Genomic DNA, 23,786 nt, shown 5'->3' with positions numbered 1-23,786 from the left:
AGCTTCTTGAATTTAAATGCACTTGACGTTTTATTCTGGTCTAGCTATTAGTGGTCATTAAAGTCAAGGCCTAAGGGGACATTCTCAGAAAATGTTTCGTCATTGCTTTTCAGTAACATGCTTATGGCCATTACTAATGGACCCCCAGCTGGTTGGGAATGTCCACACAATCTCACACACACATCCACAAGAAAGAGTAGCACATGGTGTATCTGCCCATGTAAGCTCGAGGGGGAAACATGCTATTTCCGCTTTGCAGGGGGATCTATTGCCATTGGGGTCAGAGCTCAGAGTTCAGAGATGGAAAAGGTCACACAGTTGCACCATCTGGCCTCAAAATATCTCAAAATATCTGGCATCAAATTCCAACCACAACAGTTTGTATTTTGTAGAGTTTAGTTTTAAAACATTATCACGTTTCTACACTTTCTAGATAAAGGTTGTTGTTGTTTTTCATTTTTTTTTTTTTTTTTCTCTAGATGTCATTCATCGTGATACCTGCAAAGTAAAACAACCAGCTGCTCATTCCAGACTGGTCAGACGTGGTCAACTCTCCCTGCTGTTGTATAATTAGTCAAGGCTGTGAGGTCAGGACTGCAGACATTTTCCTCTGACTAATGTGCTCAGGATCACAGAGCAAGTATTTACCTCCTGGGGAGTATGTAACAACACCCCAAGACAGACACAAGTGGTGTAAGATCTTACAGACAGACATGTCCTTTCTTATCACATGAAGGAACACCAGCAAAGGTTATTTGTAGAGTGTTCTGTGTGGTGATGTGAGCCAAATGAAAATGGCAGCAGGCACAGCACCAACATACAGGAGCAGCCTCAACATAAATAGTCTCCCAAGTTTAAAGCGGCAGATTAGGTTTCTTGTCGTACGAGTGAGGATGCTGTGGATCGCTCATCTGTCACGTCATCTTATAAAGTGAAGACATGAGCTCGTTATCATCATCATCACTGAAATAACAGAGTTAGAGGCCAGGTATAGAAAAACGTTGCAGTTCACAACAATATAACATCCATTGCATATTTGTTTTTTGTTTTTTGTTTTTTTTTACTTTTGCAACATGTGCAATAGTTCATTGGCCGTCAGTGACACAGCAGACTCTGTACGTGTGTGTGAGCATAATTCCATCTTCCAAGATACGACCATCAGCTTTTGTTCAGTCAGGGTTTTGCTATAAATACTTTATAGAAATCATGATCAGGAGCTGTTCAGGAGCATATTCATCTCTATGTAGTTTACCCTCTAGGCTTCTCTCCTCTGTTTTCTCCATCTGCCTACAGCAGGGTGGAGTTTGTTCCCTGCTTCAGAACTTGGAGAGAACTCATTAAATGACTGTTGTTGGACAAAGTAGCTCTTTCCATTACATGAGTGTTTGACATCAGAGGGCTGAAGGAGGGGGAGCTCTCTGTATGTTTGCATGGAAAGAGCTTGTGTCCGTGGTTGTTCGTGGATGCATACATATGCATGTTTTTCACGGCATGTTTATCTCAGTTCAGATACAGTTATTGGAAAGTAAAAGGCCCCTTGAGGAAAGCAAAAAGAGTCAGTGAAAGCTGACTTGTAGACAATTCATATCAAAGAAGTGGGTGTGTGGAATAGAACCTATCCTAATGGGAATGATGTAATTCTATCAAACTCTATGCTCTGGATTTCAGTGGCTCCTTGCCTTCCCACCTCCCCCGTCCACCGTCAAACAGGCTGTTGTGATAGCCCTCCCACACACGCACACGCAGCAGGGACAGCCTTTAGACTAGTGGGAGCCACTGAGCAACAAGCAACAGCAGCAACTCTCCTGATCCGGCCAGACAGCTAGCTATTCAGGGGAGGAAGAAGGAGGAGAAGGAACAGTAGCCAAAACCAACTGCCCTAACTCCTCCTGTAATACCTCACGTCCCACCCTGGGGGCTCCTCTGCAGGGCTTTTCCCAGCTTAGTTTGAGATTATACCGTCGTCCGCTGATCACACAGGTAGGGGAACCTCCTCCCGCAGAGTTGTTTCTGCCATTTGGTTTTGATGAAACATTAACTTGCTTTGAGATGACTTGCTGAAGGGTTGTCGTGCAGGATGTCAGCTGAACTGTGTGAGGGATCATCTTAATTCGGGGGGGAGTGTCACATTTAACTTCAGTGCAGGTGATTATAAAGGTACTGAAATAGAGAGGCGAGGTTGGCTCTTCTTTCATGACTTATGTCTATGTTTATCAGGATGATGGGTGCATCAGGAGGTCCTCTGTGTGTATGTGCATGCACAGCCCCTAACCTGATACTTAAGCTGCTTCATGAGCTATATAAATATGTAATGATGACTTGATTTGGAAGCTCCTGTCTTAGCTGCTACATTTTCAGCAGACTCAATCTTGATTTTTAATTATTTATTTTTTTAAGAATATCTCATAAATGGTATTATAGCTGTCTGTACTGACTATGGCTGCATTGACAGCTACAAGAAGTTTAGTTTATTAATCAGGTTAGAGCCCATTGCACACTTGATATTCACTCTCCAAATTGCACGTAATACTGCAACAGGCCAGTACGTTTGGACAAGAGAAGCTAGAAGCTTCCGTTCCCTCTGTTTTCCTGCATGCGGTTCATTAATGCACCAAACAAAGTAAGCCCACCAGCTGATTAGTAGTAGTAAACATATACTGTGATTGTCTGTGACCTCTAGATTGGTTTCCAGCAGCAGTGCGCCAACCCCTTGGCAAGTTGCCTTGGGTCAGTGCGGAGCTTGTGTACACCCACCAAGCTCAATTACAGAGCCCTGTATTCACTAAGGCTGAGATGGAGATATCTATAAGTTACAGAGACACAGACAGGTTCTTTGTGCAGCTCCTTTCCCAGGCATAGAATCTGATTTTGTTATCAGGGCATGCCTCCATGGGTTCTGAGGTTTCTTGGTAACTGTACAGCGGACAGAGGAAGAGGAAATGTCTGAAGGCTGTGTTTCTCTTTTTGACCTTCTGATCTATGTTTAACCACATGTGAGGAAGTAGCTTTTTTTTTTTTTTCTCTCAGAAATAACACTTTTAAGGGACAAACTCCCCCGTCCTTCAAAGATCGTTCTGCATTGATACATGATTTTTAGTTCATGAGAGAAAACAGCAAGGAAGTAAAAGTGCATGCAAGTGTGTGTGTGTGTTTCAGCCTTGGCTTTTGAAGGCCAGGGAAAGACTCCGGGCCTTCCTTAACAAGTGAGCCCGATTTTCCAGTGATGACTAAATCCTTCTGATCGGGGCACCCTACTTCCTCCTCATTGGACTTGGGTGTGGCTGCGTGTGAATGTACAGTAGATGTGCATATGCACTTGCATTCAATGAACACAGTCTACTTTGCACCATTTAAATATAGTTTATGAGTGTAGTCCCTGATGTCCATTTCTCTGTCTGTTTTCTGCATTAGTTATTCCCTGTTTCAGGATCATGAGCAAATCAAATCAACATCTGATTCGTCATCTGTTTTGCCAGCAATGTTCAGGTGGCACTGATAAATCCAGTTGGCTTGAAAAAGTGCAAATCAGGCTCCTGTGATTTCATCGTTTTTTCCACAGCGCATGCCGCAGACCCTGCTCATTTCCTGAAACTGGCAGAATAGGTGGACAGGAGCCAGGATTTAATTTAAGTGCAGCCATTTCGGCTTTACCCTCACAATCTCCCAACACCCGTGCTTCTGTCTCAGTCTTTGCTCCTAACTGCCTTGATAAATATCATGTGCTTATATTTAGAGGATTGCACAGTGATTTATGTAATAGCCAAAGAACTTTGTCTCTAAAAATACTTGGGAAAATCAGAGAATCAAAATTGCTCTAGGTTGCTGAGGGTTGTATTTGGTTTACTCAGATTTTAACCGGTCACTGTTTTGCTTTCTGGTTTTAGAAGTCATCCATACCCAAGGACCTCTGGACGGCAGCCTATATGCCAAAGTTCGTAAAAAGGAGTCTGCCGAAGGAACAATCACAGCAAATGGCCTTCCACCTACTGCTGTTGACCACGCCCTACCAGCCGTTGACCATGCCTTATCAGTGAGCAGCGACTCAGGAAACTCTACTGCCTCCATCAAAACCGACAGAACTGATGAAGCAGCAACAGCGACTCAGATGTCAGCAGTGAGCCAGACACAGAGTGCTGTGGTTGAAGAGTCACCTGTAGTCCATCACAGCGCCCCACCTGCCCAAGAATCAATCAGTCCCCAAGAGAAGCAGGAGCTGGAGCAGCTGCTGAGTGGCTTGGAGGGGCCCATGCACCGACAGGGCTACCTGCCTACTTCGACATCTACTGTTGGAGGGATGCTTCACCTGGTGCCTGCCCAGGTCCATGTCAATGGGCATAGTAGCATTGACCGTGAAACAGACATTTTAGATGATGAGTTGCCTACCAGTCAAGAAGGCAACAGTGTGGACAGTCTAGGAACCTTTTCTTCCACTGATGGTCGGGCTACACCAGCTGATCTCTACTACCAGTGTGAGCCTCATATCAATGGCCAGGACCACACGCCATATCTTGAGTGCAGTGTTCCAGAAAAGCCTCTGGAAACCATCCAAGCACAGGTTGACAGGTCCAACAAATCTGCCACTTTGACAAGTGATTCAGCCCCATCGTTGGGAACTTACATGGCCACTCAGAATGGTAGTATGTCCCGCTCCCAGTCTTTTGGCGCAGAACCAAAGTCCATGCCACCAGCTCCTGCCCGTACCACCAGTAGCAGAGATGCCGTCCAGCGTGGTCTTAATGTTTGGCAGCGGTTTGGTGTAACTGAGGAGCCAGTAACTGAAGGCCTTACTTTTACTCCTCCTCCTGTTGCAGTGATACCCAGCCACCACAGCCTTCCACAGTTCCCTCACCGGCACAGCGCCTCTCAGCAAGAGATTGAGCAATCTATTGAAACCCTCAACCTCCTCATGTTGGATCTAGAACCGAGCCGCTCGCAGGTGCCAAAGTCCCAAAGTGTTCCTGTGCGGGAAAACCCTGTTGTGGTGACCACCCAGCCATCCTTTTCCCAGAGCCAAACACGCCCTTCCTACCAGAGTGATGCTGCCATTCACACTCACTTTTCGGGTCCAATGTCCAGCCAGGCCACTCTCTCGTCATCGGCTCAGATATCTCCTGGGAAGCCCAGTACATCAGAGCCTGCATCAGTCCAGGGATCTCTGACTTACTCCTCTGAAACCACTGGAACTAGTGCTCCTTCACAAGCCTCCCCTCCTGTAACTGGCCACATCCAACTGAACCCCATCAACACCTACCCACCAAGCACACTGTCCCATTCTGCAGAGGTCTCTGACCCACAGAGAAGCCTCAGTGCCGCCTCAGCATCACCTCAGCCAAGAGACAGTGAACCTGAAGAAGTCTTCAATGTTGAAGGTCTGGTGGCCCAAAGAGTGGCTGGTAGGATGCATTATTAACATGTTTCTTCTTGACACCTCTATGAATTTGTGACTAAACATTGCTGTTTTAAAAAGCCTTTTATCCAGCTTATCTTCAGTGGTGTTTATTTGACCTCACCAATTTCTATAGTCTGCCCAGAACAGTAAAATGTTGCCGGGGGCATAACCAACCTTAAAATCCATTACTCCAAGACTCCAGCTACTGCAACACATCCATCAAAGAAATAATATCAGGGGGCAGTGAGGCAGCCTGGAGAAATGTTGTATTTCTATGTGCCTGTGGTAAACCTCTTTTAATTTATAGCAAACTGTGGTCACACAGATAGACTCGCTGCTGAAACTGTGTCCGCTGTTGTGATCTGACTTTACCTTTAGTTACAGAAGAACACCATATGAACTACTTTTTTTTTTTTTTATATGAAGACGCATTATAGTGAAATGATGAACTATAGAATGTCATGTCGGTCATACAGCGGTTTAATTCATACTTTACACAGGATTCATGCATTTCATTTAAAGTGCCCATTAGGTTCTTCTCTGCTGTCGTTTGCAAGCCTTTGATTGAATTCACCCACTATAGCTTCCTGGCACTTAATGTTGGAACACCATTTCCTCAGGATTCATCATATCAGCTTATTTGTAATATTTTTAGCAGTAAAACATTGATGGACAGCACAAGCATTAAAGGAATACTGTTGGTGCCATCAGCCATGCAATGCGTACACACTGTCCTGCCCTTATCTCATTTCCTGGATGTCACCTCCGTAGTCCTCATCACTCAGGCCCTAACAGGACGTGTTTGAATCCAGCAGGTTGACTATCCCCAGTACACCAGACAGCCTGCAGAGTAGCAAGTAGTGAAGCAAAGTCAACATACTGTGTGATGGCTGAGCCCTCAGATAACAAACGCTTGACTTCACTTTAGTGCTGTTTAAACAGAGTAATTCTTCACATTGCTCAACAGTAAGTGCTACTTTAACACCATTAAAAGTTGTAAATGTAGGATGCTGTTTGCACGAGGTAAATGACAACAATCATGAATTGCTCTCCACCTCCTTTATCGTTTTTTCATGACTTGTTTGGAAACCGTAAAAAAGCAAACAGTTTTGCTCCTGATTTATAATGTGGGATCCATAGATAAGTGTATTGTCAACCAGCACACTTGTCCAGGGTCATGTCCAAAACTGTGTAAGAAGAATGAGAATGTTCTATATAAAATGTCAGTTGCCTTCTTTCTCTACAGTTTTTGTTATAGACCAGACCTCATCTTCTTTCTGCTTGTTTTCTCCTTTTCCTATTAGTTTTACCATCATCATTTTTCCTGTCTCTCCCTCTCTCTCATCATTCATCTTTTTACCCAGAATACTCGGCTCGTGCCAAAAGAGTCATCCCCAGCATGACCTCCTCTCAGTCTGAGCACCGTCGCTCTCACTCCCTCTCTGGTTGGTTCTGCCATCCTGTCTTAGGAACACTTGAAGACAAAAGGAGAGGTCCTTTTTTTCAAGTGTTCCACCAACCTAAGTTGAAGTCTGTATTTGCTTTGTCTTGGAGTGCAGTGCTCTTTGATGCAACCATCCCTTCCTCTTCCTCCTTTTCATACATAACATGCTTTTCTTTGTCTTGATTGATCCAAACTTCTAATTACTTCTTTATCACCTCATCCCCATTGCTGTTTGTTCTGAGTAACAGTTACACATGAAAGTGAGGAAATGATCTCAACTGTGGCACACACACACACACACACACACACACACACACACGTACACACACAAAAACCCCAATTGGATAACGTTAAAGTTTTACAGGAACGAGACAGGGGAAGCACAAAGGAGGCTCTGTCCTTTGCCAGGAGAGTGCATGTCACAAGATCTATTTTGCCAAACTCAGGGAACAATGCTGAGACCAGGATACACTGGCCTGTGTTTTTTCACTCGCGCTATTTTGAAGATTTACAAAGCCAGATAAAGGACGCCAAATGTTCGAGAAAGACCACAGTCCTAGTTGGAAAGCTCACTGAGAGTGTATTTGTCCCCTGGGAGACAGTGACCACAATGGAAAAAGGATTGTTGTGCACAGATCTCTACAGTGTCAGGGGGTAGTCTGGCCTCTTTTACCGCAGACAGCAATATCCGTTTTAGTGATGCAACACTACGTCAATGTTTACATGTTGTAGGGTAGACTTCAGAGGTGAAATGTAGTACTATTGAGGTCATATCTTCAGTCATTATATCCTGCAAGAACGAATTAGTGTCTGAAATACAGACATTATGTACAAGCACTGACTCCCCCAAGCCTTACCTTAGATAACCTTCCTCCACTGCAGGTGAGCACAATGCAGAGACTGAGGTTAAAAAAACAGAAACCCACAGGATCACCTCAGGTTTATGTTTTTGGACTCCACCCTGTTCTTATTTCAAGTGATATAACAGCAGAAGACAGAGACAAAATTCTAAGTTTCAGGGATCGCCAGCCATCCCAGCTGGAAGCCATTAGGCGTCACTAGGGCAACAGTCCAGTGTTTGACAGCGCTCTGCTGTTGCGTAGTCCTTCGTGGGTATATCTGGTTCTCAGTTTGTAGGCTCGGTGCAGAACTTTAGACCAAATTAGCTAAAATAAGCCTATTGGCTGCTTTGAGGTTCAGCCAAAAATGGCCACATTGACACATTAGATAACATTCACTTTACACCACTGTATCAAACACATCAATAATTTTTGAGAATGTTTATCTCCCAGTCTCCTAAAACATGTTTCAGCTGATGCTACATGGGTTGAATATTACTGATGTGACAAGTTTTTATTTTCCCTAAGCTTGCAACAGCTTGTGTGTCTTGCTTTGCTGGAGATCACTTATGGAGTGCATTTTATTTAATTTCCCAAGAAATGTTTGCTTAATTGTAAAATTTTCTGCCTCAGTTCGATGAACAGTTAACCTTCCATTAACCTTGCGTGTGTGCATGTAAAATGTGGCAGTCTGAGAACCATGACCTTTGGGCCTGAAAATGCTCACTTCAGTGCGTGCAGCAAGAATTTACACTGGCTCATAACGATTAACAATGTGATTTGTGGATGATGATTTGAGCAGGTATTTGAGCAGCCCTGACTATCCCTAACCCTGCACAATTTTAACACTCAATTCTATGCCGACAAAGGTGTCCAGGCCCGTGCAGCGTCCTTGGATGAGCCTGCGGCTCTGCCTCGCCATCGCCTCACCAGCGATGGCCACTATCAAAACAGCCCTGATGAAGGTCCCTCTCCAGATGTCCAAGTCCGTTCCCCAGTTAGCTGTGTGTCTCCGGAGTTTGTCAATGCCATAGCAATGAACCCCGGAGGACGCCCTAAGGAGGTAGGAGGCATACATTTTAAAGCAGGTTTTCTCACATGCTTTTAATTTAAAAAAAAAAATGTATGTGTTTATGTGTGTTTTTTCATCCCACTGTTCCCATCTACAGAGAAATATGCACAGCTACCGGGAGGCCTTTGAGGAAATGGAAGGAGGGCCCATTAGCCCTACAGCCATAGTTGGTGGTGAGGTGTTTCCCCAAACCCCTGCCTACCCCATCTCGCCGCAAACCCCTTACTTCAACCTGTGTAAGTTCCCCTTCGGCTGACAGAGGGCACCGTGGAGCTCAGGCTTAGTTAGCTACTTAGTATGATAAAGTAGTTTCTGAACTCAGAGAATGTCACTGTATGTGACAGCAGAAAATTACTCTTCCCCAAATGTGTCCAAATGAAGTGCAACAAATCTGTGTTCAAAAGTACAAGACACCTTTGAGTATTCAAACTTAAAATGACTGAATGATGATACTTTCAAGTACTTCTTTGCTATGGCATCTTTTTTTCTGTAACTGTGATACTGGCTGACCCCAGTGTTTAAATTTCATTTTTTTGACACTTACCACTTAAGGTCCTTTACCTTGACTCACGATCATTTCTCTCTTTATCCCTTCAATGAAAGAACATGTGCCCGCCATTACCTCATCCCATTTTCATTCAGATTGTAAATGGGCTGCATTTCCGATGTCCGGTGTACAAGTGGGAGGGCGCAAGATTCTGGCATTGTGTTGGCTCATCAAAATGCCTGAATGACCACGTCTTGTGGAAGACTTTTCCTCTCAAGAATGCCTGTAGTCATCCCTCGGCAGGCACACGGTCAGGGAAGGGAAAGAGTCAGTCTGCTGTAATCCCGTCAGCTGCCTGATCATGTTTCTTTCAAGAGTAACTCAACTCAGTAAAGATGAGGACAAACCAAAAGCCATGCACACGGACAAATGTGACACATCTTCCCTCCCCCTGCTCTTCCTCAGCCTGACATACACCACTCACTAAATCAAGTCGTGTATTAGGAAGCATGTCGTTTGCCAACCCTGCCAATTACCTCATCAAGTCTTCCCGCCTATCTGCCCTAGGGCACACCCATAAAATGGAGTCATAAAAACACACTCGCCATATTTTTAACTCCCGCTCTGTGGCATAAAGACCCCCACCTCTTTGCCTCAAACTGGCAAGATTACATAAGCAGTGACACTTAGCAGGGACAAAATGAATTCATTTTAAAGGCTCTTAATGACCATAAATCCACATTATCATCTCTGTAGTTAACAGAGAAAAGTTTTGCAGTTTCTGGCAGAACTTGCTAAATGTGCATGGTCAGTTGACTGATTAGTGCAAGTGACATATGACTGTCCTCAAATCACATTCTCCAACTGTCCACCTTATCATGCCCCCCCAACGCCCTGGCCCCCACCCACACACGCGCACACACATTAACTATGATTACATATGGGGCATCTAGGTCGCAAGTACAAAGAATTGATTGGGATTCTTTGGTAAGTGGAAGATGCACGTATGTACCAGAGTTCCACTGTCCCACCAAGTCAGCCTTATTGACCCTCCCCCTCCCTCATTTTCAATCCCTTGTGCCTCCTCCCTGCCTGGGAGACCCCTTACCCATCACACGTCACAGTCCTGCACTGCTTTGCCATGACAGTCCCACAAGAGCAGCACCAGCAAATGGACACAATGTAAAACGCACACCATCAGACACTCAACCGGCTCTGGACCAGGCCGCAGTTCCTTTGATGAGTGAAACAGACACATCATGGAGAACATAGAGGCTCTTTCACAGGCTTTACAAATGTAGTCACCCACAGACACACAAATACTGTTTAGCACACATATGTGTCGCGATCATTCACTTCCTCTCTCACCTGCTGCTGCTCTGTGTTGCTGTTCATCTCGTGTGTCTGCTTTCCTGTTGCTGCTATGCTTCACTGTAACCAGCCCCCTTGCCTGTGTCCATCCCTCCTCTGCAATCAGCCACAATTAGCCACAAAAACCATTTACGTCTTATCTTGTGATAATGTGCTAGTGATGCCTGTTTTTTTTTTTTATCTCAAAAGTTTTTTGTTTTTTTTTTTTTTACTCTCCACATGACACTGGAGGGGAAAAAAGGAGTAGTTGGCACTGGAGCACAGATTAGTGTAGTGGAGAACAACTGGAATCAAGCACATTCCCAGTATGATGATTATAGTCATATTATTAATTTAAGTTACTGAAGCAAGACACTGCACACGTCGTCTTTCCCTCCAGTGTTATGTCGGGGAGGCTGTGTCAAAGTTTATGTCTTCATGAACAGTAGTGACTTTGTGCCTACATGTAACTCAAATGAATCCAATGGATATCAGGTAAAGACTGAAACTGAAAGACGCAGCAGTCTGATAACTCTCATTTGTATAGGAACAACCAAAGACAACAAGTGCTATTTTCCTTGTCGGATACATTTCTCACTTGTGCTGGCTGTTGTCATATACATAGAGGTTTGTCTGGTTAAAGTGCATGTATTGCCCCTCCATCAGAGCATGAGGCATGGGCACACCCCTCTGAACATATTGCTTATGTGTTGATGATTTATGTTGCATCTTGACAGATGTGTACCTGTTTACTTTCTATTTAAAATACTAAATGGAACTGATGACATTTAGATTTTTGTCGGCTGTTTTTATGAAGTCAGCTTCCTCTTTCTACATCATTGATACAGGTAGCACCTGTCAAGATGTGTGTGATACATGGCGTTTCGTGCTGATAGCTGCTTTTTTTTTTTTTTTTCTTCAGGTCGGTCTCCTCCTGGTCTTGCCAAGACTCCTCTGTCAGCCCTGGGGTTGAAGCCACACAACCCAGCAGAAATCCTCCTGAATCAAACCGGCTCAGGTTTGTAGTCATACTTAATTGAAGTTTCACTCTGGCAACTCGTATATAGAAAGGATGACGAGGCAAGGACTACATCCAGGTTACTGCATTCAGAAGCTGTACAAGATTTTGTGTACTTCTTCAAGCTCTGCTTCCAAGTAATCAACATAAAATACCATATCATTGATTGCGTTTTGGAGGTGGATTCATGTATAAAGACCAACTAATGCTCAACCCATGACATTTGTCAATCTTAATTTTTTTAATTTAAATTTTCTTAATTTACTTCAGTTGACATTATAGACTCACAGGTTCACTCCTTATAGACACAAAATTAGATAAATTCAACACTCTTTTCATCCCCCCTACTGTGCTTGTGTTGCTTTACATTGCTCTGTTTCTCTGGATTATTTCCAATAATGCTCCACAGATGATGAGATCAGTGAGTTTGAGGAAGGTAAGAGTGCTGCTGAAATGCCACAGTTCGTCATTGATTTTAAGTTGTTCATTTCCTTCACCCTATTTGTCCACTTTGTGTTTTCAGAGCTGTTCCATTTTCAGTTACAGTCTTGAAAAGTCAAAATCGCTGCCAAGACAAAATACAAGACTGTGGTCAAATTATATTCACTGGTTTGGTTTCATGGCATTTTTATCATGTCACTGTATCACCCTTATTGTGATGGGGCGACATATCATTGAGGAAACCACAGAATTATCACACACAGTAGAATAATCTTTGTAGTTCATACCGGTACTCTCCTCTCACATGCAGCACCAAGAAGCTATGTTGAGTCTGTGGCAAGGTCGGCGACAGGTGGAGACCAGCCCACCTCAGCGCGGAGCTTAAACCCACTGGGGGAGCCAGCCAGCCAGCAAAGGAGCCAGAGTCCCTCCACCCACACACTGAATCCACCTTTGTCTAGCAGCAGTCCCATCCAGACCTCACAGGGGTTAGTCATACACAATGGTTTTTTTCTTCATGGTCAAATCTTCGAATATATTGTACGGTAGAAGTGTGAATAAGGATAAGACTTCTCTCTGGTTGTGTGGTCTTTAAAAGCTGAAGGCTAGATGAAACCTCAACTGACCTTTCCCCTATTTGATCCCTTCCAGTGATCACCCCTCAACAGAGAGCAGTGTTAGCACTCCGTCCCAGCCCACTACTGATTCAGGCTTTCGCTCGCAGACTACAGAGAGTGCCTACCCGACTCCCACCCCCTCATGTCAAGCCGTGAACACTCCCACCTCCTCCTACTTAGATTCCAGCTCCCCAGCCTCATCCTACTTTGGCAGTACTACTCCTACATTGTCCTACCTTGGCCCCAACAATCTCCTGGGTGACTATGTGGCCTCAGATCAAGGCTTGCCAACCTCAGAACCCTCTCAGACCACACTCAGCAATGGAAGTCCCTGTGCACAGCACAGGACCAACATCCTTGGCTCCTCTCACAGTCCCGTCCTTCAGCAGCGCTCCAAGGCTAATCAGGATGTTTCCATCGCCGGTCAGCAAACATCACCAGCTAACGGCTTTGATGTGGGCATGCCAGGTCTCATGCCAGGTGGCAGTCCTGTCCCCACCCGTCGTGTGTCTCAGGGAGCTCAGAATAGCCCAGTCCTCAGCAGACAGGCATCTTTGGGTCTGGGGTCTCAGAGGAGTCCGGTCCTCAGCAGACAGCCATCCCTGGGCCAGCCCCTGCAGAGCAGTCCTGTGCTCAGCCGGCAGCCATCTGTCACGCACCCCCAAGGAAGTCCGGTTTTGGGCCAACACCCATCTGTGTCACAGGTGTCCCAGAGAAGCCCCAGTTTGGACCGTCACCCCATGCACAGTGGGTACACCACCCCAGATGAGAGACACGGGAACCTGTCGAGACAAAGCAGCTCTTCAGGCTACCAGGGACCGCCGACTCCCTCCTTCCCCATCTCACCTGCAGGCTACCAGGATAGTGGGATGATGGGGGTGGGTGTACCATTCAGACAGGGGAGCCCAGCCCCTGCTTTCCAGCCTCAGCTTCCAGAGAAGAGACGCATGTCTAGTGGTGACAGACCAAACGGAGCTTTGTCCTATGGCACACTGAACGGGAAGGTGATGTCCCCAATTAGTGCTGGAGGAAACCTAGGATATTTCCACACCCTCTCTGACTTCTCCAGGTTCAACATGCCGGGTAAGGACAGATAATCTATAGAATAACAAAAATTATTCTTAGACCAAGCTGTTTATGGACAGAAACACTTTGGTTTTTGTTGTGCTTTTAGAAATATTGTGCTAAATCTGGTAGATAAAGACTAACAGCTGTAGCTACTCTTCAGGGAGATGTCACATGACTTTGCCATTTTACATTTACATGTTTTATCTCAATTTTTTGCATTTCTGAAACTGGCTTCTTCTTACCACATCACTTATGTATCAGTTATGACTAATTATGTCTTGAGTCAAGGAAGAAGTGATTGAATTCAGGTTAATGGTCAAAGTCACTGTGACCTCACAAATCATATGTCTTCAAAGGTATTTTACCAACACACAATGTGTCTCTTTCCATGATGTTGTTTTTTTGTTTTTTGTTTTTTTTTTTTGTGACTGCAGATGGAAGTCCTGAGAGCAGACTGAATGTCAAGTTTGTACAAGACACATCTAAGTTCTGGTACAAACCAGATATTTCCAGGGAGCAAGGTAAGACCTCACTAAGTACGACTCACAAGGCTGATAGAGCTAACTCGAATGACTTCAGACATTTTCTAGTTGTCTGTCTGATAAGAGCCATACCCAGATGGGAAAAATCTATGTTTGATGGTTTTTGACAGTCAGCACTGTCACCTCAGAGTAAAAAGGCTCTGGGTTTGAACCCTGGGCTTCGGGCATGTTCCGCCCTTCCTGCTGGTTAGGTTAGACTGAAGTGTTAGCGTGAATGGTCTTTTCTATATGCCAACCCACTCAGTCTGCACACCACCCCCGCCCTGGATGGGATGGATCTTTTATCTTCCTGGTACCATCTGTCAGTTGTAAGCTGTGGTATTTTTCCATGTGTAGCAGCTAACTGAATAGTCCACTAGTCTCACACGTCATAAGCATGAGCTCACACTATCATAGAAACATCTGGAGTCTGTATGGTTGGCATCGACAGAAATGGCTGAAACAAATAGAGCATGGGTATGGACAGTGGAGGAGTGGATTACACTGCTGCAGTGTAGAACTGGGCCACTACTGTAGTCTGTTCCCATGAAGCATTTAAAATGTGGTTGGGATGATTAGACAGAAGTTATTCAACCATAAACTTTGGATGAATTTGAAGGCTTGGCGTTGAATGTCACACACACACACACACACACACAGATCTAATGACGCTGTAACGTTTTGTCTTTTACAGTAAACACACATGCAGCGATGAATATGCACGTATATACAAATACACACACATACCAGTCTATATACAATCTCCCTGTGCTTGTGTGTTTTGGTTGTGAGGTCAGTCTCCATTGGTTTCCCCATCTGCATTTGCTCATGGCCAGTATTGGATTATGTCATGTTAAACACAAGCACATGCTCAACTGCAATAACATCAGACATATAAACGCATTCACATATACACACACACACAGTTTATACTCATGCACTCCCAGAACGAAAGCCACACCATATGAAGAGAATTAGGGAACATCTGCATGTGCTGCTCATCTCATCCATCTTCCTTCCTTAAACTGTCACATGTGAACAGACTGAAGCATTGAATTAAATGGTAGAAGTCACTGAACTGAAGCACTCCTTGAACAATTGAGAATCTGAAGCAAAGTATTATGTTGGAAGTTGTACTTTTAATGAAACACAGACTGACAGCCATTTTTTAAACAAAGGATTAGGACTCTGTTTCTTCTTCACCTCTGGTTTCATTTTCTATTGTTCACTTTGATCCTTTTAATGTGTTCACTTACTCCGGCCTCCAAACTAAGTCAACCAAATTCAGCTTAACATCGTATTTAATTAAATCATGTTACTGATTTAGTTTTGGGTCTTGTGCTAGGAAACAAAAACATTATCTCAACACATTTTTAGAGAATGCAGTTACATGTACTAACTGAAGGTTCACTGTCTTGCAGCTATTAACCTGCTGAGAGAGCGGGAGCCTGGAGCCTTTGTCATCCGGGACAGCCACTCATTCAGGGGGGCTTATGGTTTGGCTATGAAGGTGGCGTCTCCCCCGCCCTCCGTGCATCAGAACAAGAAAGGTAACGGGCCAGATGTTGGATACCATGATTAAATATCTTGGAACAAGTTCAAATGCCACAAGTATTTCGTTTTGCTTGTTTTGGTCTCAGGTCATAGTGGAGACAGTTATCATAATACCAGAGATATGAGGTGATGTCTCGCTCACTGTCTCCCTCTCCTTTGTCACAGTTGACATCACCAATGAACTGGTGAGGCACTTCCTGATTGAGAGCAGCCCTAAAGGAGTAAAGCTGAAGGGCTGTCCCAATGAGCCTTACTTTGGTTAGTGGGAACCCCTTTTTTTTTTTTTTTTTTTTGAAACACAATGACTTGTATTCTGCACTGACTGATAGCTTTTTAATGTCACCTGGTTCTCCTCCGTGTGCACCTCTCAGAGATCCACAGCCCTTTACAAGTTCTCTATTGTCTAATCCTGCTGTAATTATCACATTGACTGAAAACCCTCCCTACTTATTACTCTGGAAGGCTGTATGACCCGTCTGTGTGTGCACTCCTCCTCTACCCAATGAAGCAAGCGGTTTTTTGTAAACCTCTGTCGTGCTTCACCTTGTTTCATCTACCTGAACTCATAGCGCTTTCTTCCTGCATGTTTCATTTTACAACTACTGACACCAAAAGGATGATTATTTCTTAGCTCTACATATCTGTTCTACTGTAATTTCTTCTGTCGCCACTATCGCCAAATAAATATAACAAACTATATTCATCCACCAGCACAAGTTGTTGAGTTTATTTGGAAATAGCTTTTCAAATACAAGGTTCAACTATACATTTGTAGTATTTCAATTTATGGGCAATTCATAGACACAGTGTCTCTGAGGTAACTAACTGCAGCTATTTACTTCAGCATCACTTTCACCACCACTGACAGCTCACCATTCGATGTTGATGGACTGTGTGCTGTGTTTCCCTTACAGGCTGTCTCTCCGCCTTGGTCTACCAACATGCCATCACACCACTGGCCCTGCCCTGCAAGCTCCTCATCCCTACTGCAGGTCTGTACATCCGCATGCTTGTATTGCGAAGCGTATGCATTTTCAAAGAGAACGTTTTCATCACATACTGTCAACAAGACAACACAACTAACCCTAACTTTTTGTGGACTTAATGCCAGTGATAGAAAAATGTCATCTGAGATAAGAACTTTTATTTCAGATGTTGTGTATTGGTTGACATTGAACCAATCAAAACACAAAAGTCAAACTAAAGCAAAACTAAAATGAGCACCATAATCTGATAACATAAAAACATATTTAAAAAAGGATTGTTAAATAGAAGAATACCAAGTGCCTCAGAGGGGGGCTGATGCCAGGGGAGGGTTTTGTCTCTGTCTCTGTCCCAGAGTAATGTATGAAAAAAGTGAACAATATGGACTTGTGCATGAGTCTGTGTGTGTCAACTTATTTCCCACCATCATGTACGAACAAAGTGAACAACACTGTCCTATATTCTGTCTGTGTGTGTCTCTGTCCCACAGTAATGTATAAAGAAAGTGAACAGCACTGACTTTAACCCTGCGTGTGTTTGTATCTTTGTTGTTTTGTGTCTATCTCTTTGTGTATGCCCATCAATGTGTGTGTGTGTGTGTGTATCTATGTATGTATTTGTATGTCTTTTAGTGTATGTCTGTGTGCGTGTGCGTCTGTCTGTCTGTGGGTGTCCATGTCAGTTGACAAACTACTCTCATATCAGATGAGTCTGAAGCACACACACACACAGACACACACCTGTAGCTCCAGGGTTGCTGTGACAGCGGAGAGCGGAGGCAGAGAGGCTTCGGTGAACCCCTGAAACTAGTCTGACTTATGAAAAAACAGTAACTCTTATCAGAGAACTGACCAGATGGTGACCACTACAACAAGTCCCTGAAGCAGTGTGTGGTTTCTGGTGTTTCTAATCTGATAAGGCAGTGATGTGAAAAACGGAGACAGTTCTGCTGTTCTCCTGAGAAATTGTATTGGAGTGAATTGGAACTTTATAGCTATTGCTCTTGAGATCCAATGACTCTGTGCAGGGACTGACACACTAAGTAAAACATCAAAACACCAATCAATAAGGTTTTTGATCTGCAGTAAAGTAAGTGCTCAAATAATGGAGTATAAAATAGGTCTCACTTACAGGAACATTTCCATTTAAAGTGCCTTGTAAAGGATTTACAACTCCAAACAACTGGAACCCAGTTGTCCCGTGCTTTTACTTCATTCTGTTCAGGGCATGTCCATTTCTTACTGTTTAAGTTTCTAGGTAATATTTCAAAGTGATTACCTGCAATTAAACAACGCCTTTATAATGCAGATTCTCTTACTCTGTGCAGAACTCACTGAGGAAGCACCAGAGGTGACGACAACAAATCCGCTGGCCGAGCGGCTGAAACAAGGAGCAGGTAAAACATCAGCTCACTTTCGCTGCTTAAAGCCCCAGCCCTCATTTTGTATCTATCTGTTCGTGAGAATCAAATTCAACAATGAATCATCCCCTTTCCCACTCATTCTGACGTCATGACATCCTTGTCATCCCAGTGCAGAGCGCCCCTGCTGATTCCCATGGTAAACCCTCTGCACTTTTATTTGGAAAAGCTACTGTACATCTGGAATGTGCATTCTGTTTGTTGTCTGCCTGCATCTGTTGTTATCTGCGCTAAGGAAGACAAAGGTTATCGGCCTGTTTAACAGAGATTCTTCAGAAGTGTCTTTTAACATTAGCGCCCAGCTTCTCGTCTATAACAGGCACACTGTTTTATGTGGAATGATTTTGGATGGAGCTTCCAGAAGGCATGCTCTCTAATGAGACGACATTTTTGCATGAACAGGTCATTGGCTATTGTGTTTCCCTAAATAGTCATTAATAACATTTTAGATTATTCAGTTTGGAATAAGACAATTTGTTTTTGTTTTTAGAAAATTACTGGTACATTGACCTTTTTTTTTTTTTTTTTTTTTTTTTTCCAAACGCCTCCCTTTCATTTTTACTATATTTATTTTATCTGACTGACTCGTGGTCTCTTCCCAGCATGCAATGTGCTCTACATCAACTCTGTGGAGATGGAGTCGCTGACAGGCCCTCAGGCTGTTGCCAAGGCCATATCTGAGACACTGGCTGCCAATTCTCCACCTACTGCCACCGTTGTGCACTTCAAGGTGTCTTCACAAGGCATCACGCTGACTGACAACATGAGGAAGTAAGTTTTGGTGCATGGAAGCATAAAAATTGCGTGATGTCTGGAGATCTGGGTGCAGACATATTTGAAGAGAGCTTTTTGATGTCTGAACACGTCCAGGGACATAAATGTGTTTTTGAAGAGCAAGTGTCAACCTGAGTCATGGCACACAATCAGCAGCAATGAACATGTGCTAACACTGGATTAAAGGCTCGGGGGTCTCATTCTTTACAACAGCAGTTTGAATCTGCAGTGCATCGGGATAGATAAAATATGTTTTAATCACTAAAATATTTAAGGAAAGGGGGTTGGGCATGCAGGAAAGAATCACTGGCTGGGATTTTAACCTCTTACGAGTGGCAAGGGGCTGTGTGTGCCACAGAATCACCCCCAAAATTAAAGAGAAGAAGTCTGCTTTTTCGCATTTGACCATTTAAACACCTGTAATTTTCACTTACTATATATATATATATATATATATATATATATATATATATATATATACTCATCTGCCTCATCTGCCTTTAATCAGCTTCTGAGTTGCTATGTTGTAGGTTGGAGTTGTGTGTATGTGATTGGATTATGGGTTATACACCATCTACCAAACATGCAACATGTGGTGAAAGGTGTGTGATCATTATTTATAGTAAATGATGATCCTCATCAAATGAAACTGTTGTGTTTTCATGAACTAAAATAGAAAGCATTTTTAACTTACAAGCTGAAATAGTTTGAACGATCATCAATTGTACAAATGTTTTATCCAGTACAGCCTGCACTGAGTATGTAATTGGGTAAATATTTATTTTCCCTTTGTTGCTGTCCGTTGTAGGATTTTCTTCCGACGCCACTACCCTAGCAACACTGTCACATTCTGCGATATTGACCCTCAGGACAGAAAGTGAGTGTGTATTGTTTGGTTTAGCCTGTCTACAACTAGACATCAGTAATAAAGGAACATTTTTCTATTCTTACTGTGTTCATCATTTTCATTTAGCTTTCTTGCTATTTTAAAATTAATATTTTAATCAAATCATTTCAGGTGGAGCAAGCCTGAGGGAGGCACAGCCAAGTAAGTGAACCTTCCCACTCTTAATGACTTCGATATCTTGGCATGCTACTGCTCAAGACTACTGAATTTTTTTACAAGAAAGAAGTTGCTGTCCAGTCTCTGGTCAAATTTTTAAGAATGCTTTCAGCAAATGTAGATACATTTGGGACATCCACTAATATTTGATTTTGGTGCAGTTCGGGGCTTGAATGTTGGTTGCGCTAATGAAGAAACTTTGTCTTTTCAGGCTGTTTGGGTTTGTGGCACGTAAGCAGGGAAGCACAACTGACAATGTCAGCCACCTCTTTGCTGAGATGGACCCTGACCAGCCTGCCAGCGCCATTGTCAACTTTGTCTCCAAGATGATTGCCGCGCAAAAACAATGAGCGTTAACAACAAGCCCTGTTGCTTTTTTTGTTTTATTCCTTATGTCATTTTCTTTCCTTTAACCGCAGACACCTTCTGTTTTGGACAACTTAGCATTTGGTTTGCTGTGCCATCTTGTTTTTCCTTCCTGCTGTTTCACCTTTTGGCAAATCTGTGTTTCTTTGTGTGAGTGTAAGCGAATGAAAGAGAACAAGACAGTGTGTGTGTGGTGTGTTTGTGTGTATGTAGCTTACATGCATGTGCTTTTCTTCTTGGACGGACTCCAGAATGAACCAGAGGAAGTGCAGGATGGGGAGTGGCTGTGTGTGATGGCAGGATGGGAGGTCATTTTAATCTCCCTGGCAGGGTAACTCGTGAATGGGACAAGGGAATGACATTGTGTGTGCAAATGTTATTTTTTTAGCAATTGTTTCGTTTTTTTTTTTTTTTTTTTTTAAAGAGGAAGTCAAGTTGTGTGATGTAAAGAAGGATTGTATATCTATCAGGCTTTTGACTGGTCAACCAAAGATTAAAAAAAAAAAAAAGTAGTCAGGGCGTGTATAGTGTGCCATTGTTGGAAGATTGGAAGTATTCTTTTGTAAAACAAATACGGCTGCTTAATCAAAAATACTGAACTGTTTCTTTCTGTATGTACTGATACTGTAGGTCAACTTTGCCCCATCACTGTCTTGTAGACATTGTTCTCGGACAGTTTGCCACGGGTGGAGGTCTGTGTAAATATTCTAGACTTATGCTTTATGAGTAGGACTGTTCTAGACAACATTTGGTGCCTGACTTTTTTTGTAATGCAGAGAGCTTTTTAAGAAAAAGAACAAGATAAAACACATACAGGCTGTCTTAAATATGCAAATAGCCAAACTTTGAAATAAGGTTCCTCTCCAAAATCCCACAGGTCCTTCCCTGTTCGATGTAGTAGTGTAGCTAAAGATGCAACTGATGCTATTCCTCCGAAGTGCAGCTAGAGTTTGGTGGAAGCTTTGACTTTATCCAGCACTAAGAAAGACGATTGGACCATCAGACATTGTTTTGGTCAGACACGTTTCCTGTGTGCTGCTGCCACTGTCTGTTCAGTCTATGCAGCATGTAGCCACGCTACTTTGCTCATGACAGCCCCGAGTTGTTTTGTGAGGACAGTCTTCATACAGAAGTGTTTTTCTGCTTTTCTGCATTGAAGGTCTCCATCAATAGGAAGAAGCTCTTTGCATCAGCCGGCAAAAACTGTAAACACCCACACACCCTACCCAAAAGTAAGCTATACATATAAATATACGTATATAGATATATATATATGAAAAAAACTCCAAACAGTTAGTTAAGATATTTATTTTTTTGCTTTGTTGCTCTATGTTATCTTGTATACATGTATAATAAGGTATACATCAAGATTACTGATAACAAGAAGAAAAAATTGCTTTTATTTTGGCTAAAGTCAAGAGCATTGACATATAAGGTGTAAAGTGTGTGCATTCAAAAGTGTATCACTGTTGTTTTTGAATGTTTTTTTTCACAGCATTACTTCCTTTTGTTAACATTCTTGTTTTCTTTGGGAAGCTTCTTGTTGGTTTTGTCTTGATTTTTTTTTTTTTTTTTTTGTCTGTCTATTTTTTACTGTGTATGAAAGATTGTCGTTACTGAAGTCCAAATTGGAGTTATCCTAAAGTGATGCCAACAAAATTGTTTTATTAATTTAAACCTGCCTAGAGAATACATTGTCCAAGTTTAGCACTTAAATGTTTAAGTATTATTCATGTGTTTCTGCCAAAAGGCAAGTGGTAGACACTGACAAACCCCAATCATGCAGTTAATGTATATGTGGAGGGACGCCACAGCATGGGACTGAGCTTTGTACATGGAAAATAAAGTTCAGGCAGCTGCTGGTGCCCTCATGTGGTGTAAAACGATCATTACAATGGAACCGCTTATTCTAATACAGTGTTTTAGCTGTGAGTACTGCAGGTCAAGGGGAAAAGTTTGAGTTAGATTTGATCCCTGCGAAAATGAACTAAAACAATAATACATTTCAATAATTTGAAGACTTATTCCTCTGATAATGCTCTTAGCAAATTATCTTTTCAAAAAGAAAAGCCCCGTTCAGTCTCCTTTTTTTTTTTAAGCCCGACGCAGCAGGATCAGTTGGCAGCATGGTGTAAAAATACTTAGATAAATGTTAGTTCGTGGGCCTGCATTGACTCAAATATAAAAAATTTTAAAACAAAGCACTTACAGGGCTTTTATATCTGATGTTCCATTATTTATTAGCAAGACCCTGCACGCTCAGGTCAGCTTGTTATCTCAGCACTGCTGACTGTAACATGTGCACAGTACCCTCAAGTCTTACTCGCCCAGCATCAGAGAGTGTCCACAGGTCTTCAGTCAGCTAATCTATATTTTTGCCTTCTGAGAAAAGGGGACTCCCTCATCTTCAAACTGAATGTTAGTCATTTGTTTGCCCAGATGGAAACTCCAGTGGCATCTGCCCACTTTGAGAGCTCAGTCTGGTCCGTAGAATGTGTGTGAATGAGCTACTATGCCTGTATAGAGCTTTTGTCATTTTTGGTTTGCTACATTGTATGGCTTTTACTATTTCTGATGGAAAAAAAAAAAAAAACACATTAAAAAGCAGTACAAATCAAAATGGCAAATATTTGTTTTTCCATGTTAAGCTTGCAACAATATTTGTGCATAAAAAAAGTTCCTGTGATTTTTTTTTTTTTTTTGGTACTTGCGTAGTTTTACGAACCCTAACTTAACCCTTGCCAAACTATTACATTATCTATTGAATAGCTATCAGGTCTTTGGGAACTTCGTATATGTCCGTGTTGAATCTGACAGATAGCAGGCAACAAGCAGCTCCAACCCCAGTTTCATCATCAGTCCCATTTAAAAGCGTCAGTCCTTTTGGCCTTTAATGGCTCATAGTGTCAACTAGTACTTGTATTGAGCTTTAACACAAACACCCTAAAGCGCACTGTATCCGCTATATCAATAACTCCCTTTCCTCTGTCCCTCGCGCTCTCTGTCTCGTCCATGAGGCGCACAACTTGCACATTGAGCTAAATTTTGAATGGAGCTGCTTCACAACTGGGACAATATTCAGTTTCAAACATCTCAAATGTATTTAGACATTTCTATAATTCTCTGTAACTTCATTGTTTTATCTGCTGCTGTTGCCTCTGAACGCTTTACGTTAAAAGGTTTAGTTTCCACCCATGCGGAACAGTTGAAGGAGCGTCAAACAGTTTAACGCATACATAATGGCAGCACGAGTCACCAGTCAAAGATCGGCAGATTATAGCCTTAATGCACGCATACAAAGCTCAAGTTCGACACTTTGTCAATGGGACATTATCACAACATTACATGTACCTTGCCGTGCACATCTTCTTTTACTCTG

At 42.9% G+C, this 23,786-nt stretch overlaps 1 protein-coding gene across 11 annotated transcripts in view; it reads left to right on the top strand.

The window, feature by feature from the left end:
* The window catches only part of tns1b (tensin 1b), a 155,667-nt gene extending 132,656 nt beyond the window's left edge, over nt 1-23,011 (top strand). For 7 of the 11 annotated variants that reach the window (XM_029493016.1, XM_029493014.1, XM_029493021.1 and 4 more), the window contains 17 exons: nt 3,885-5,393; nt 6,754-6,834; nt 8,542-8,735; nt 8,842-8,980; nt 11,504-11,599; nt 12,351-12,528; nt 12,692-13,740; nt 14,160-14,246; nt 15,668-15,796; nt 15,966-16,058; nt 16,715-16,792; nt 18,112-18,180; nt 18,317-18,343; nt 18,807-18,975; nt 19,787-19,855; nt 19,997-20,026; nt 20,253-23,011. In XM_029493016.1, the coding sequence (XP_029348876.1) occupies nt 3,885-5,393; nt 6,754-6,834; nt 8,542-8,735; nt 8,842-8,980; nt 11,504-11,599; nt 12,351-12,528; nt 12,692-13,740; nt 14,160-14,246; nt 15,668-15,796; nt 15,966-16,058; nt 16,715-16,792; nt 18,112-18,180; nt 18,317-18,343; nt 18,807-18,975; nt 19,787-19,855; nt 19,997-20,026; nt 20,253-20,391 (4,136 nt within the window). In that variant the 3' untranslated portion in view covers nt 20,392-23,011. Of the gene's footprint in view, nt 1-3,884; nt 5,394-6,753; nt 6,835-8,541; nt 8,736-8,841; nt 8,981-11,503; nt 11,600-12,350; nt 12,529-12,691; nt 13,741-14,159; nt 14,247-15,667; nt 15,797-15,965; nt 16,059-16,714; nt 16,793-18,111; nt 18,181-18,316; nt 18,344-18,806; nt 18,976-19,786; nt 19,856-19,996; nt 20,027-20,252 lie in introns of those variants that run through there. The other 4 variants (XM_029493019.1, XM_029493020.1, XM_029493018.1 and 1 more) reach the window with 4 other exon arrangements.
* The last annotated feature ends 775 nt before the right edge of the window (nt 23,012-23,786 follow it).

This window comes from Echeneis naucrates, chromosome 21 (assembly GCF_900963305.1).
Source record: "Echeneis naucrates chromosome 21, fEcheNa1.1, whole genome shotgun sequence".
NCBI lineage: Eukaryota > Metazoa > Chordata > Actinopteri > Carangiformes > Echeneidae > Echeneis > Echeneis naucrates.
Note: the sequence above shows the minus strand (reverse complement) of the source record. Positions and strands in the feature narration are given on the sequence as shown.